Source organism: Leptodactylus fuscus, chromosome 7 (genome assembly GCF_031893055.1).
Source record: "Leptodactylus fuscus isolate aLepFus1 chromosome 7, aLepFus1.hap2, whole genome shotgun sequence".
NCBI classification, from domain to species: Eukaryota; Metazoa; Chordata; class Amphibia; order Anura; family Leptodactylidae; genus Leptodactylus; species Leptodactylus fuscus.
This window is the reverse complement of record NC_134271.1, coordinates 35,525,396-35,539,168: the sequence shown is the minus strand read 5'-3', so window position 1 is coordinate 35,539,168 and position 13,773 is coordinate 35,525,396. Positions and strand designations below refer to the sequence as shown.

At 46.2% G+C, this 13,773-nt stretch overlaps 1 protein-coding gene across 1 annotated transcript in view; it reads right to left on the bottom strand.

Moving 5' to 3' along the window:
- Positions 1-13,020, bottom strand: part of PYGM (glycogen phosphorylase, muscle associated) — a 62,229-nt gene extending 49,209 nt beyond the window's left edge. The window contains exons 1-3 of the mRNA XM_075281785.1: positions 12,658-13,020; positions 8,863-8,964; positions 8,483-8,561 (exon numbers count right to left, since the gene is read on the bottom strand). Coding sequence (XP_075137886.1) covers positions 8,483-8,561; positions 8,863-8,964; positions 12,658-12,900 — 424 coding nt within the window. The 5' untranslated portion in view covers positions 12,901-13,020. The remainder of the gene's footprint in view (positions 1-8,482; positions 8,562-8,862; positions 8,965-12,657) is intronic.
- Positions 13,021-13,773: the final 753 nt, after the last annotated feature.

Genomic DNA, 13,773 nt, shown 5'->3' with positions numbered 1-13,773 from the left:
AAAACCCAGTTTGGACCAATTCATGGTGGAGGGAGCCTCTAAAAAACCCAGTTTGGACCAATTCATGGTGGAGGGAGCCTCTAACCAGCCCAGTTTGGACCAATTCATGGTGGAGGGAGCCTCTAAAAACCCCAGTTTGGACCAATTCATGGTGGAGGGAGCCTCTAAACAGCCCAGTTTGGACCAATTCATGGTGGAGGGAGCCTCTAAAAACCCCAATTTGGACCAATTCATGGTGGAGGGAGCCTCTAACCAGCCCAGTTTGGACCAATTCATGGTGGAGGGAGCCTCTAACCAGCCCAGTTTGGGCAAATTCATGGTGGAGGGAGCCTCTAAAAACCCCAATTTGGACCAATTCATGGTGGAGGGAGCCTCTAAACAGCCCAGTTTGGGCAAATTCATGGTGGAGGGAGCCTCTAGAAAACCCCAGATTGGACCAATTCATGGTGGAGGGAGCCTCTAAAAAACCCAGTTTGGACCAATTCATGGTGGAGGGAGCCTCTAACCAGCCCAGTTTGGACCAATTCATGGTGGAGGGAGCCTCTAAAAACCCCAGTTTGGACCAATTCATGGTGGAGGGAGCCTCTAAACAGCCCAGTTTGGACCAATTCATGGTGGAGGGAGCCTCTAAAAACCCCAATTTGGACCAATTCATGGTGGAGGGAGCCTCTAACCAGCCCAGTTTGGACCAATTCATGGTGGAGGGAGCCTCTAACCAGCCCAGTTTGGGCAAATTCATGGTGGAGGGAACCTCTAAAAACCCCAATTTGGACCAATTCATGGTGGAGGGAGCCTCTAAACAGCCCAGTTTGGGCAAATTCATGGTGGAGGGAGCCTCTAAAAACCCCAGTTTGGACCAATTCATGGTGGAGGGAGCCTCTAAAAACCCCAGTTTGGACCAATTCATGGTGGAGGGAGCCTCTAAAAAACCCAGTTTGGACCAATTCATGGTGGAGGGAGCCTCTAAACAGCCCAGTTTGGGCAAATTCATGGTGGAGGGAGCCTCTAAAAACCCCAGTTTGGACCAATTCATGGTGGAGGGAGCCTCTAAAAACCCCAGTTTGGACCAATTCATGGTGGAGGGAGCCTCTAAAAACCCCAGTTTGGACCAATTCATGGTGGAGGGAGCCTCTAAAAAACCCAGTTTGGACCAATTCATGGTGGAGGGAGCCTCTAACCAGCCCAGTTTGGACCAATTCATGGTGGAGGGAGCCTCTAAACAGCCCAGTTTGGGCAAATTCAGGGTGGAGGGAGCCTCTAACCAGCCCAGTTTGGACCAATTCATGGTGGAGGGAGCCTCTAAAAACCCCAGTTTGGACCAATTCATGGTGGAGGGAGCCTCTAAAAACCCCAGTTTGGACCAATTCATGGTGGAGGGAGCCTCTAAAAACCCCAGTTTGGACCAATTCATGCTGGAGGGAGCCTCTAAACAGCCCAGTTTGGGCAAATTCATGGTGGAGGGAGCCTCTAAAAACCCCAGTTTGGACCAATTCATGGTGGAGGGAGCCTCTAAAAACCCCAATTTGGACCAATTCATGGTGGAGGGAGCCTCTAAACAGCCCAGTTTGGACAAATTCATGGTGGAGGGAGCCTCTAAAAACCCCAGTTTGGACCAATTCATGGTGGAGGGAGCCTCTAAAAAACCCAGTTTGGACCAATTCATGGTGGAGGGAGCCTCTAAAAAACCCAGTTTGGACCAATTCATGGTGGAGGGAGCCTCTAACCAGCCCAGTTTGGGCAAATTCATGGTGGAGGGAGCCTCTAACCAGCAGAGTTGTGGGAAAGCAGGGTGGAGGGAGCCTCTAACCAGCAGAGTTGGTGGAAATCAGGGTGGAGGGAGCCTCTAACCAGCAGAGTTGGGGGAAATCATGTTGGAGGGAGCCTAGTATTAGCAGAATTGTGCAACGCTTATGGTGGATGAGTATGAGAATGCGGAGGAATTGGAGAGGTTGAGTACAGACATGGAGTTTCATGTTGTGGTGCTTTACACAGGTGGGCACAAAAATGAAGGCTCTATCCAGTGGTAGTTCATTTTTATCAAAGTGAGCCGGTCGGCACTCTCAGCTGACAGACGGGTGCGCTTGTCAGTGATGATGCCACCGGCTGCACTGAACACCCTCTCAGATAGGACGCTGGCGGCAGGACAGGACAGCACCTCCAAGGCATATAGGGCAAGTTCAAGCCACAGGTCCAACTTCGACACCCAATACGTGTAGGGCGCAGAGGGGTCGGAGAGGACAGGGCTGTGGTCGGAAAGGTATTCCCGCAACATGCGCCTATACTTCTCACGCCTGGTGACACTAGGACCCTCTGTGGCGGCACTTTGGCGAGGGGGTGCCATCAAGGTGTCCCAGACCTTAGACAGTGTGCCCCTCGTTTGTGTGGACCGGTGAGAACTTGGTCGCCTACTGGAGGAACTGTCCTCCCTGCCGCCAACGTCACATGCTGGAAACATCTCCATCATATTCTGCACCAATTGCCTGTGGCAAGCATTGATGCGATTGGCCCTCCCCTCTACCGGAATAAAAGACGAGATGTTGTTTTTATACCGGGGGTCAAGGATAGCAAAGATCCAGTACTGGTTGTCCTCCATGATTTTGACAATACGCTTGTCGGTTGTAAAGCACCCCAACATGAACTCAGCCATGTCTGCCACAGTGTTAGTTGGCATGACTCCTCTGGCCCCACCGGAAAGTTCAATCTCCATTTCCTCCTCATCCTCCATGTCTACCCATCCGCGCTGCAACAATGGGACGATTCGAAGTTGCCCGGAAGCCTCCTGTATCACCATCACATCATCGGACAACTCTTCTTCCTCCTCCTCCTCCTCCTCCATTAAACGCGATGAAGCGGACAGATGTGTGGACCTACTCTCCAGCTGTGACGGATCGGATGCTATCCCTGACTCCTCTGTGTGATCTGAGTTATCCCTGATGTCAATCAGGGATTCTCTCAGAACACACAAGAGCGGGATTGTAAGGCTCACCATCGCATCCTCAGAGCTCACCCTCCTTGTGGACTCCTCAAACACCCGTAGGATGTCACAAAGGTCTCTCATCCATGGCCACTCATGGATGAGAAACTGAGGCAGCTGACTTTGTGGCACCCTAGGGTTTTGTAGCTGGTATTCCATCAAAGGTCTCTGCTGCTCAACCACTCTATTCAACATCTGAAACGTTGAGTTCCAGCGTGTGGGGACGTCGCACAAAAGCCGGTGTTGTGGCACATGCAGGCGTTGCTGGAGAGATTTTAAGCTAGCAGCGGCTACTGTCGACTTGCGAAAGTGGGCGCACATGCGCCGCACTTTCACCAGTAGCTCTGGAACATTGGGGTAGCTCTTTAGGAAACGTTGCACCACTAGGTTGAAGACGTGGGCCAGGCATGGAACATGTTGGAGTCCGGCAAGCTCCAGAGCTGCTACCAGGTTCCGGCTGTTATCACAAACGACCATGCCTGGGCCCAGGTGCAGCGGCTCAAACCATATTGCCGTCTCATCGAGGAGGGCATCCCTCACCTCGGAGGCAGTGTGCTGTCTGTCCCCCAAGCTGATCAGCTTCAGCACAGCCTGCTGACGTCTACCAACGCCAGTGCTGCAACGTTTCCAACTCGTAGCTGGGGTCAATCTAACAGCGGAGGAGGAGGCGGTGGCGGAGGAGGAGGCGGTGGCGGAGGAGGAGGCGGTAGAGGAGGAGGAGGAGGGGGGTGTTCTTCTCGTGTCCCTGCCAGGAATGTTAGGCGGGGAGACGAGGTACACCGGGCCAGTTTGGGAAGCAGTCCCAGCCTCAACTACATTCACCCAGTGTGCCGTCAGTGAAATGTAGCGTCCCTGTCCGCATGCACTTGTCCACGCGTCGGTGGTCAAGTGGACCTTTGTGCAAAGCGCGGAACTAAGGGCCCGCCTGATGTTGAGTGACACGTGCTGGTGCAAGGCGGGGACGGCACACCGGGAGAAGTAGTGACGGCTAGGGACGGCATAGCGAGGTGCCGCAGTTGCCATCAGGTCCAGGAAGGCGGGAGTTTCAACAAGCCGGAACGCCAACATCTCCTGGGCCAGCAGTTTAGCGATGTTGGCGTTCAAGGCTTGCGCGTGTGGGTGGTTAGCAGTGTATTTCTGCCGCCGCTCCAATGTCTGAGAGATGGTGGGTTGTTGTAAAGAAGCGCCTGATGGTGCCTTTGATGGTGCAGGAGAAGGAGATAAGACAGGAACAGGGGAGGATGAGGGAGAAGTCAACAAAGTGGCGGAGGCAGATGAAGTGGTGTCCTGGCTCGTCCTCTGGAGTGCATCGCCAGCACAGTCAGCAGTGGCAGTGGCAGAGGCAGAGGCAGTGGCAGAGGCAGTGGCAGTGGCGTGAACGGCAGGCGGCCTTTGTCCTGCCGTTGCTGCCTGCCACTGATTCCAGTGCTTGGATTCCAAATGACGGCGCATTGAAGTGGTGGACAGGTTGCTCTTCTCAGAGCCCCTAATCAATTTCGAGAGGCAAATTGTGCAGACAACACTATATCTGTCCTCGGCGCATTCCTTGAAAAAACTCCACACCTTCGAGAAACGTGCCCTCGAGGTGGGAGTTTTTCGGGGCTGGGTACGAACTGGAACATCTTGGGAGATTCCGGGTGTGGCCTGGCTTCGCCTAAGCTGCTGACCTCTGCCTCTGCCTCTAGCTACCCTTTTTGGTGCTGCACTTGCCTCAACATCCACACTACTTTCCCCGCTTGACATCCCCCCTGTCCAGGTCGGGTCAGTGTCCTCATCATCCACCACTTCCTCTTCCAACTCCTGTCTCATCTCCTCCTCCCGCACAATGCGCCGGTCAACTGGATGCCCTGACGGCAACTGCATCACATCATCGTCGATGAGGGTGGGTTGCTGGTCATCCACCACCAAATCGAACGGAGATGGAGGAGACTCTAGTGTTTGAGCATCTGGACACAGATGCTCCTCTGTTAGGTTCGTGGAATCGTGACGTGGAGAGGCAGGTTGAGGGACAATGAAAGGAGCGGAGAACAGCTCTGGGGAGCAGGGACAGTTGGGGTTATTGTTCTATGAAGCTTGGGAATTTTGGGAGGAAGGAGGACAAGACTGTTGGGTAATAGGAGGAGAGGAGGCAGAGTCTGACTGGCTGCTGGACAATGTGCTGTAAGCGTTCTCTGACAGCCATTGCAAGACCTGTTCCTGGTTCTCGGGCCTACTAAGGTTTGTACCCTGCAGTTTAGTTAATGTGGCAAGCAACCCTGGCACTGTGGAGTGGCGCAATGCTTGCTGCCCCACAGGAGTAGGCACGGGACGCCCTGTGGCTTCACTGCTACCTTGCTCCCCAGAACCATTCCCCCGACCTCGCCCACGGCCTCGTCCACATCCCTTTCCGGGAGCCTTTTGAATTCCCAGTTAGAAATTGGCACTATATACCAGTAGCAAAAATTGTGGGTGCACGTAACCCCAATATATTCTTTGAATTCCCAGTCAGAAACTGGCACTATATGGCAGTAGCAAGAAATGAGGGTATTTATAACCCCAATATATTCTTTGAATTCCCAGTCAGACAATGGCACTGTATACCAGTAGTAAAAATTGTGGGTGCACGTAACCCCAATATATTCTTTGAATTACCAGTCAGAAACTGGCACTATATGGCAGTAGCAAGAAATGAGGGTATTTGTAACCCCAATATATTCTTTGAATTCCCAGTCAGAAACTGGCACTGTATACCAGTAGTAAAAATTGTGGGTGCACGTAACCCCAATATATTCTTTGAATTCCCAGTCAGACAATGGCACTATATACCAGTAGCAAGAAATGAGGGTATTTATAACCCCAATATATTCTTTGAATTCCCAGTCAGACAATGGCACTGTATACCAGTAGTAAAAATTGTGGGTGCACGTAACCCCAATATATTCTTTGAATTCCCAGTCAGAAACTGGCACTATATGGCAGTAGCAATAAATGAGGGTATTTATAACCCCAATATATTCTTTGAATTCCCAGTCAGACAATGGCACTGTATACCAGTAGTAAAAATTGTGGGTGCACGTAACCCCAATATATTCTTTGAATTACCAGTCAGAAACTGGCACTATATGGCAGTAGCAAGAAATGAGGGTATTTGTAACCCCAATATATTCTTTGAATTCCCAGTCAGAAACTGGCACTGTATACCAGTAGTAAAAATTGTGGGTGCACGTAACCCCAATATATTCTTTGAATTCCCAGTCAGAAACTGGCACTATATGGCAGTAGCAAGAAATGAGGGTATTTATAACCCCAATATATTCTTTGAATTCCCAGTCAGAAACTGGCACTGTATACCAGTAGTAAAAATTGTGGGTGCACGTAACCCCAATATATTCTTTGAATTCCCAGTCAGACAATGGCACTATATGGCAGTAGCAAAAATAGTGGGTGTATATAGCCCCAATTCTATTGCTAGGGGACTTGCAGGGTATTTCTGGGGTGAAGGTGGGGGGGCACACCGTTGGAACGGGTATCGGGGGTATATATCGGGTATACGGGAATACACTGACAGTGTATTCCATTCAGGATCCTGGGAAAGCTGGGTTGCGGCGATTGAGCCCGTCAGTGCCGCGTTACACTGACAAGCTTCTCCCTGGAATTTAGCTCTTATAAGAGCTGTTGGTTGTCTTCTCCTTCCTATCCTAGCCTGTCCCTGCCTACCCAGAATCTAAGCCCTAGCTAGCTGGACGGAAACCTCCGTCCTCGGTGAATTGCAAGCTCAGAATGACGCGAACCTGGGCGGCGCTGTTCTTTTAAATTAGAGGTCACATGTTTTCGGCAGCCAATGGGTTTTGCCTACTTTTTTCGACGTCACCGGTGTCGTAGTTCCTGTCCCACCTACCCTTCGCTGTTATTGGAGCAAAAAAGGCGCCAGGGAAGGTGGGAGGGGAATCGAGTAATGGCGCACTTTACCACGCGGTGTTCGATTCGATTCGAACATGCCGAACAGCCTAATATCCGATCGAACATGAGTTCGATAGAACACTGTTCGCTCATCTCTAGTCCTTAGTTCTCCAAGATGTATGAAATGGACTCCCTGTTTTGCTCCTTCAAAAACTGTCTGCAAGTATATATTCTGAGCTTTGCCAAGGGTTTTGCTAGTAAACTATCAGGGTTACATCTTCATTACCCTTTTTTCAATTCATCAGCTACTGGAGAGCAAAGGGCAGTATGGTTGTATTCACATGTGGCAGATTTGTTGTAGAAATTAATTACATACATTTAAATATGGATGTTTTTTACAACATGCACATGGATTTCTGCAGGCCCTTTTAACAAGAACGAGAAAGTCTCTGAACTTATGCAACAAATCTTTCACTTATAAGTATATATTAAAGGGGTTTTGCAGGCTAAATATATTGAAAACATATCCTAAAGATCTTTTAAGATCTGACACCCTGAACCCACATTGATCTGCTGTCCTCAGCAGCTAATAAACAGAGAACATAGCAGGAAGAAGACAGCTCAGTTCTCTATGTAGTGGAGTCACTATAGCCAGTGGCATCTTCTGGGCCCCGATTCAGATTTTTGTCCAGGGCCCCCTCCCAACAGCAAATTCTTGATAGTGATGGTTATAGAGCCCTACACAGTATAATATGCTTGACAGTGGCCCCCACACAGCATTATATGCTCCCCACAGTGAGCCCCACCCAATATTGCATGCTCACAACAGTCCCACTCTGATTCGGTGCTATCATTATTATTATTTTTTAATGTAGATTGTGAGCTCCATATAGGGATCACAATGTACATTTTTTCCCTATCAGAATGTCTGTGTAGAATGGGAGGAAATCCACGCAAACATGGGGAGAACATACAAACTCCTTGCAGATGTTGTTCCTGGCGGGATTCGAACCCAGGACTCCAGCGCTGCAAGGCTGCAGTGCTAACCACTGAGCCACCGTGTTGCCCTAAGTGCTATTATTATAGTCCGGGGTCTCCTCAGGCCCCAAAGTATAATAATCGGAGGCCCGTGAAAGGTGATTTAAAAATAACAGACACTCATACTTAATCACAGGTCTCAGTCACATGATGGAAGAGCAACATAGAGAACGCTGAGGCCAGGAGAGGTGAGTATATATATTTATTATTTTTAGTTACTGAAAAGGGGCCTGGTGGTATTCCAGGGCCCCTTTTCATTAACAGTATGTATAGCGGTCAGGGAACCTGGTTTTCCCCGACCACTATAGTGGTCCAGAGCAACAGCCATCTGCAGCTGGTCGCAGGCCTCATACCTCGCCTGATGTGAATCCAGCCTTAGGTCTCACTCAAATAAATGGTAGTTGATCTGCAGTACCTGATCTGTCCACTACAAAGAACAGAGTTTCCTACTCCATTCTGAAAACAGCTGATCAAGGGGGTGTCAGGCCCCCAATAATCTGATACTACTGATATCTCCAAAGGAGAGGTCATCAGTATTTTTAGCTTGGAATACATCTTTAATCATAAGTACCGGTGCAAAATAGTACTTACCTGCCAGTCTTCCTAGACCACCATTTCCCAGACCTGCATCTTCCTCAACCTCCTCAAGCTCTTCCATGTCCAGTCCAAGCTAAACAGAAATTGGGAGACATTTTTCTAGCTATATATCGGTATATGTGTATGTATAGTGTGTGTATATATATATATATATATATATATATATATATATATATATATATATATGACCACTCATAAATACATCTGCAGCGCTGTTTTATTAACAGGCATTTTTTACCATTAGACAGTCATGCTGCAATGCAGACTAAATTGGTACGAGACCTCCTGGGACTCGACACTGTAATACAGCTGAGATATTATATACATTATGTTAGGGTATAAAGAATACAGATTGGTTTAATCTCGATATGTACCTGATATGTAGCTTCATCACAGGCATTTTCAAGACCCAGATTTACCATAGTATTCTGGAGCGTGCGACCCATATAAAACTCCAAGGAGAGGTAGTAAATTCTCTGCAAACAAAATAAGAAGTAAAGTGTAATAGCAGATACTTATTGAACTTACCAAGGTGAATAAGACTATTATATGCAATATGCAAAAAGTAAACCTGGTTGGCTCGGAGATGCGTCAGGATAACACCTATGTGTAGTGCATAAGGAGCAGACACAACACTAGCGAATATATATATATATATATATATATATATATATATATATATATATATATATATATATACCGTATATAGTAAATCCCCACACCTTCTGAATATAGCTGTCAGAGACCCGCCTAAGGTTTTAGTAACTGAAATGTTTCTACACCCTATAAATACTCTGACATGGGGAATGGTAGCATTTAATTAGCATTTATTTCGGTGCGGTATAGCAGAGGAAACTTGTAAGAAAAGATTACACATTTGATGTTTTATATAGGAAGACGTCGAGTTGCCAGGTCCTCTTTAGCGCCCTTTGATGATCAAACTTAAGGCATGTACAGGACCAGTACCAATCGATAAGATCTCTTCACTGCCAATGAAGTACATATAAGCCAAAAATAGAAAAGGCAGAACCAGTTCTAGAGGTAGGAATAAAAAAAATCATTAAGGTGCATGACATAGGAAGGAGCAAGTCATGTTGCACACAGAGCCCGGGCCCAGCCTTCTGTACTGAGAATCCTACCGCGATGTCTGTAAACGTAGCACCGACAGACAGCATAAATTGTTTTGTTCAGTTAAACCGTTGCCTGGCTTATGCAGTCATTGCTTAATCCCACTTCCCTGTTTGTCATCACACACAAAGCTCTGATCAAACCGGAGTGTGAAAAGGATGAATTACCCTGACAAGTGATTTTAAGACTTAAGACTTGCTTGGTATATTCAGCCTTCTAAGACCTCTTGTAAGATTCACTTAATTCAGTCACAGCAAATCTGGGGATCTGAGGCCTATGTGATTAACTATGATTGGAGCGCTCGTGGCATAGTAGCTGCGCCCTGCACAGTTTTCTATAAGATGGCCATCAATGTCATTAACCTCGACATTTCCTTACCAAAATACTGGGCTTATTAGTCAGATGACGCTTTTCAGAACGTCACGTTATTAAATACCAAAAACATAGATGTCTCACAAGTTGTCGTTTTTTTTCAACTTTAAAGGGAGTCTGTGACCTCCCCCAAGTATCTATAACTGCTACCACTGTACAAGGGTACCTGTCAATGGTAAACAACATACAGATGTAGCATGTGGTAACATGACTTATTGGGTTGCTGAAGTGACCCATATATCAATGTGTTGAGAGTCTTAGCATGGAACTGCCTGTCAATTCAAATGAATTGGCGGCCAGTGTGATCCCCTGCCCTTCCCATAGCCTCCCTGTAGTATACAATAAAGGAAATCATTCTGAAGCTACATAAAATCACAGCAGAGCTCCCACTGTGGACGTACTATGCTATATCCCTGTGATTTGACACAATGATGTGACAGTACAGGAAGAATAACAACACTGATGACAGTGATTTAAAAAAAATCTCATTGCGGAGCTGCCACCGCTATTGCACTATATATAAGGCACTTTGGCCATCTCAGTTTAGCAGCACAGTAGGTGCTCTTACACTAAACTGAGATGAACCAATCATTGACTATAATAGCAGCAGCGGCTCTCCTGTGATTGGTCCATCTGAATTTAGTTCCAGAGCAGGTGCTTTGCTTATAAATTTGAATGGGCCAATCACAGAAGAGTAGGTGGGCGCTATTGATTGCAATATTGGAAGTGGCTCTTCTGTGATTGGTCCATTTCGCCATCTTTGATGCTATGGCCAATGCGTCTATTCATAGCGGCAGAAGTTCTGCTACGACTAATTTGTTTTTTTAACTTGTTAGAGCTCAATTTCAGAGGCAGATCTCACTAACGTGATGTGCTAGTTATGTTAGGGAGTGCTACATTTGTACGTCATTTTTGTAGATATGGAGAAAAACAACTTTGAAATGATATGCAAATGAGGCAGTTGGTGCACTGGGGGCGATCCTTCTGGTTAGTTAGAATTGGTGATATCACAGTACCGCTGGCAGGACAGGGTAGGTATCTGAGTGGTAGAGCAGTTCTCCAGGGAGCTGAAGGCCTGTACCCAGTGCACCAACTGCTTTATTTGCAGATTTCAAAGGTGTTTATCTCCTAATCTACAAAACTAACATATGTAAGAGAGATATGTTGTTTATCATGGCAATGGACTCTGTAACTCAATGGTGCCAGTTTAATATGCTTGGTGGAGGTGCTAGACTCACTTTAAGACATTATAGAGGTATTTTTATATTATGGCTTAGGGCAGTTCCAATTGAAATGGTTGTTCCACATTTAATCAATGGATGTCAGCCAAGACGAAACCTATATATATATTTTTTTATTGGAATACTTAAAGGGATTTTCCAGGACTTTAATATTAATGACCTATAAGATCCATCCAGTAGCCTCCCACCTATGACTTCTAGATCAGCTGTTGGAAGAGGCAGTGGTACTCCAGTGACAGCTGTGGGGTCTCTTCATTACCAAGCACAATAACTTACATTCTGTAGTGGCTAGAGATGAGCGAGTAGCATTCGATCGAATACCTCCCCGCCATAGGGATGCATGTAAGCGGCCGAATGCCAAGGGGTTAAACGCATTGAATATTCGAAGCGCTTAACCCCTTTGTGTTCGGCCGCTTACACACATACCTATGGCGGGGAGGTATTCGATCGAATGCTACTCGCTCATCTCTAGTGGCTATACTTGGTATTACATATAGCGCTAATTGATTATTATAGTGCCCCCAGGTGTTCTCTTAATTCCTTATTACAACATGGACATTGGATACACTAGCACAGTAACTCAGTCTCATCACTTGGATGCTTGATGTTGTCAGAGGAGTATGAATGACACCAGAGGGCGTCATAGCAATTAAGCAACTACATTTACACAATGGAGCTGAAAGTGATTCTCTTCGTATACAGATGTAGCAGTGCGCTATTGGTTAAACTGCTGCAAAAACTAATGAAAAGTCATTGAAAAATGTTTTTCCATTGACTTTTCAATGGCTTTGTTTTGTCTTTTGTGAGAAGATATCAGGCTGCAGCAGTTTAACCAATCGCAGAAGTTCGAGTTAGCTTTGTTACATCTAAAACTATCTATCTATCTATCTATCTATCTATCTATCTATCTATCTATCTATCTATCTATCTATCCATTCTTTGGACAATCTTGTAAAGCAGGTATTATATTGTCCTTCAGCACCACCACAGTAGAAATTGCAGTTGAGTTATCTGCCCAAATAGCGGCCACAGCAAAAATGGGTTTTAACTCTTTATAATCTGGAGAAATACTGTGACTTTAGTACAATTATTGTGCATTGTGCATATGTACATCTTTTGTACTGCATATATTTGGAAATTATTCTGTTCTCTTACATATTATATTATATGTCCTGTGAAAGGATAGGAAAGAAAACAAATTGTGGTCATTGTGGTCCAGGGATCGGTTTAAAGGGATTGTCTAGAAACAGCGCCACTCTTGTCCACAGGCTGTGCATGGTATTGCAGCCCAGTACCATTTACTTCAATAGGGCTGAGCTGCAATATCAGATACCATCCCTGGACAGATGTGATGCTTTTTCTGCAAGAAAAGAAGCCCAGATAACCCTTTGTATGTTTCAACCAATCTTTGTATGTTTCACAACTCACCTTAGGATCATGTTCATAGTAGTGTTGCTGTGTTCTGATCCACCGACCCACCAGATGATCGCGCACTGTGTGTGCGAGGGCAAAATAGTAGTCACGGGTATTGGCCACATTACGATCCTTCACAAGGGTAAAGTGTAAGTGACGGTTAAAGTTCTTCTTTAGCTCAGAAACATTTTCAGCTCCAGCCAAACCCCGGACACTGATCTGCTTTCTCTTCTCCTGGTCAGTAAGCGGTCTAGACATGGTAGAAGTAAAGAGTGGAGGAAAATAGGAGAGTGAGGAAAGAAGGAATGGTGCTGGTGCAGAGAAGAGTGGAGATGTAGACTTCTAAGTGCCTCACTGACTCAACTCATCCCTTCCAAAAAGCACACCCTTGCTCAGCCCCTCCTACAAAACAAAATAGCCAAAGGGCTGGGCCGCAGGAGGCAGGATTTACAGAAGGTTAAGAGGTGGTGGGAGGCAAATGGATTGAGTATACGTGCAAGGTTAGTCAAATGTACTTGTTCCACTAATGCATTTCACATTCTTGACATGATCTGTAAAGGTGAAGGTTACAACAAGTGTTAGGTTCCAGGTTTAGGCATTAGATACATTGTGACGGAAGAGAAAAGTAGCAAAACTCATAGCATAGACAAGTTTTCTAGTAGTGGCCAACAGATGGGTTAATATGGTTACAGGAGATCGTATTTAGTCTGTCCCTCTGGTGTTTAAATATAGTGGTGACCTTCAGCTAGTAGGATATATGTATTACAGGGCAGAGAGCAGGGGTGATGCCGAAGACATTACCATTTAACTCTCAGTTGCCCAGGACTATGTGAAAAATTCTATTTGCAGCAAAGACTTGATCCATAATTGAAACCGGTTTTGCAACTAAAAAAAAAAAAAAATTAACCACGAATCTGCCAAAAAGCACAAGAGTAGATTAGAGATGTACAGTATCACCTATGTAGTGCCAGCCCAGCACCGAATTACATTTGTACTTCTGCCATCAGCAACTACCTAGAACATCATTTAACTATGTTCCAACAAGAACCAACCACAATCAATAAGTTTAATTGCAAAGCCGCTTTGCTTCCCCTCTTACAATACATTTACAGTGCTCTATACTCTTTTAAC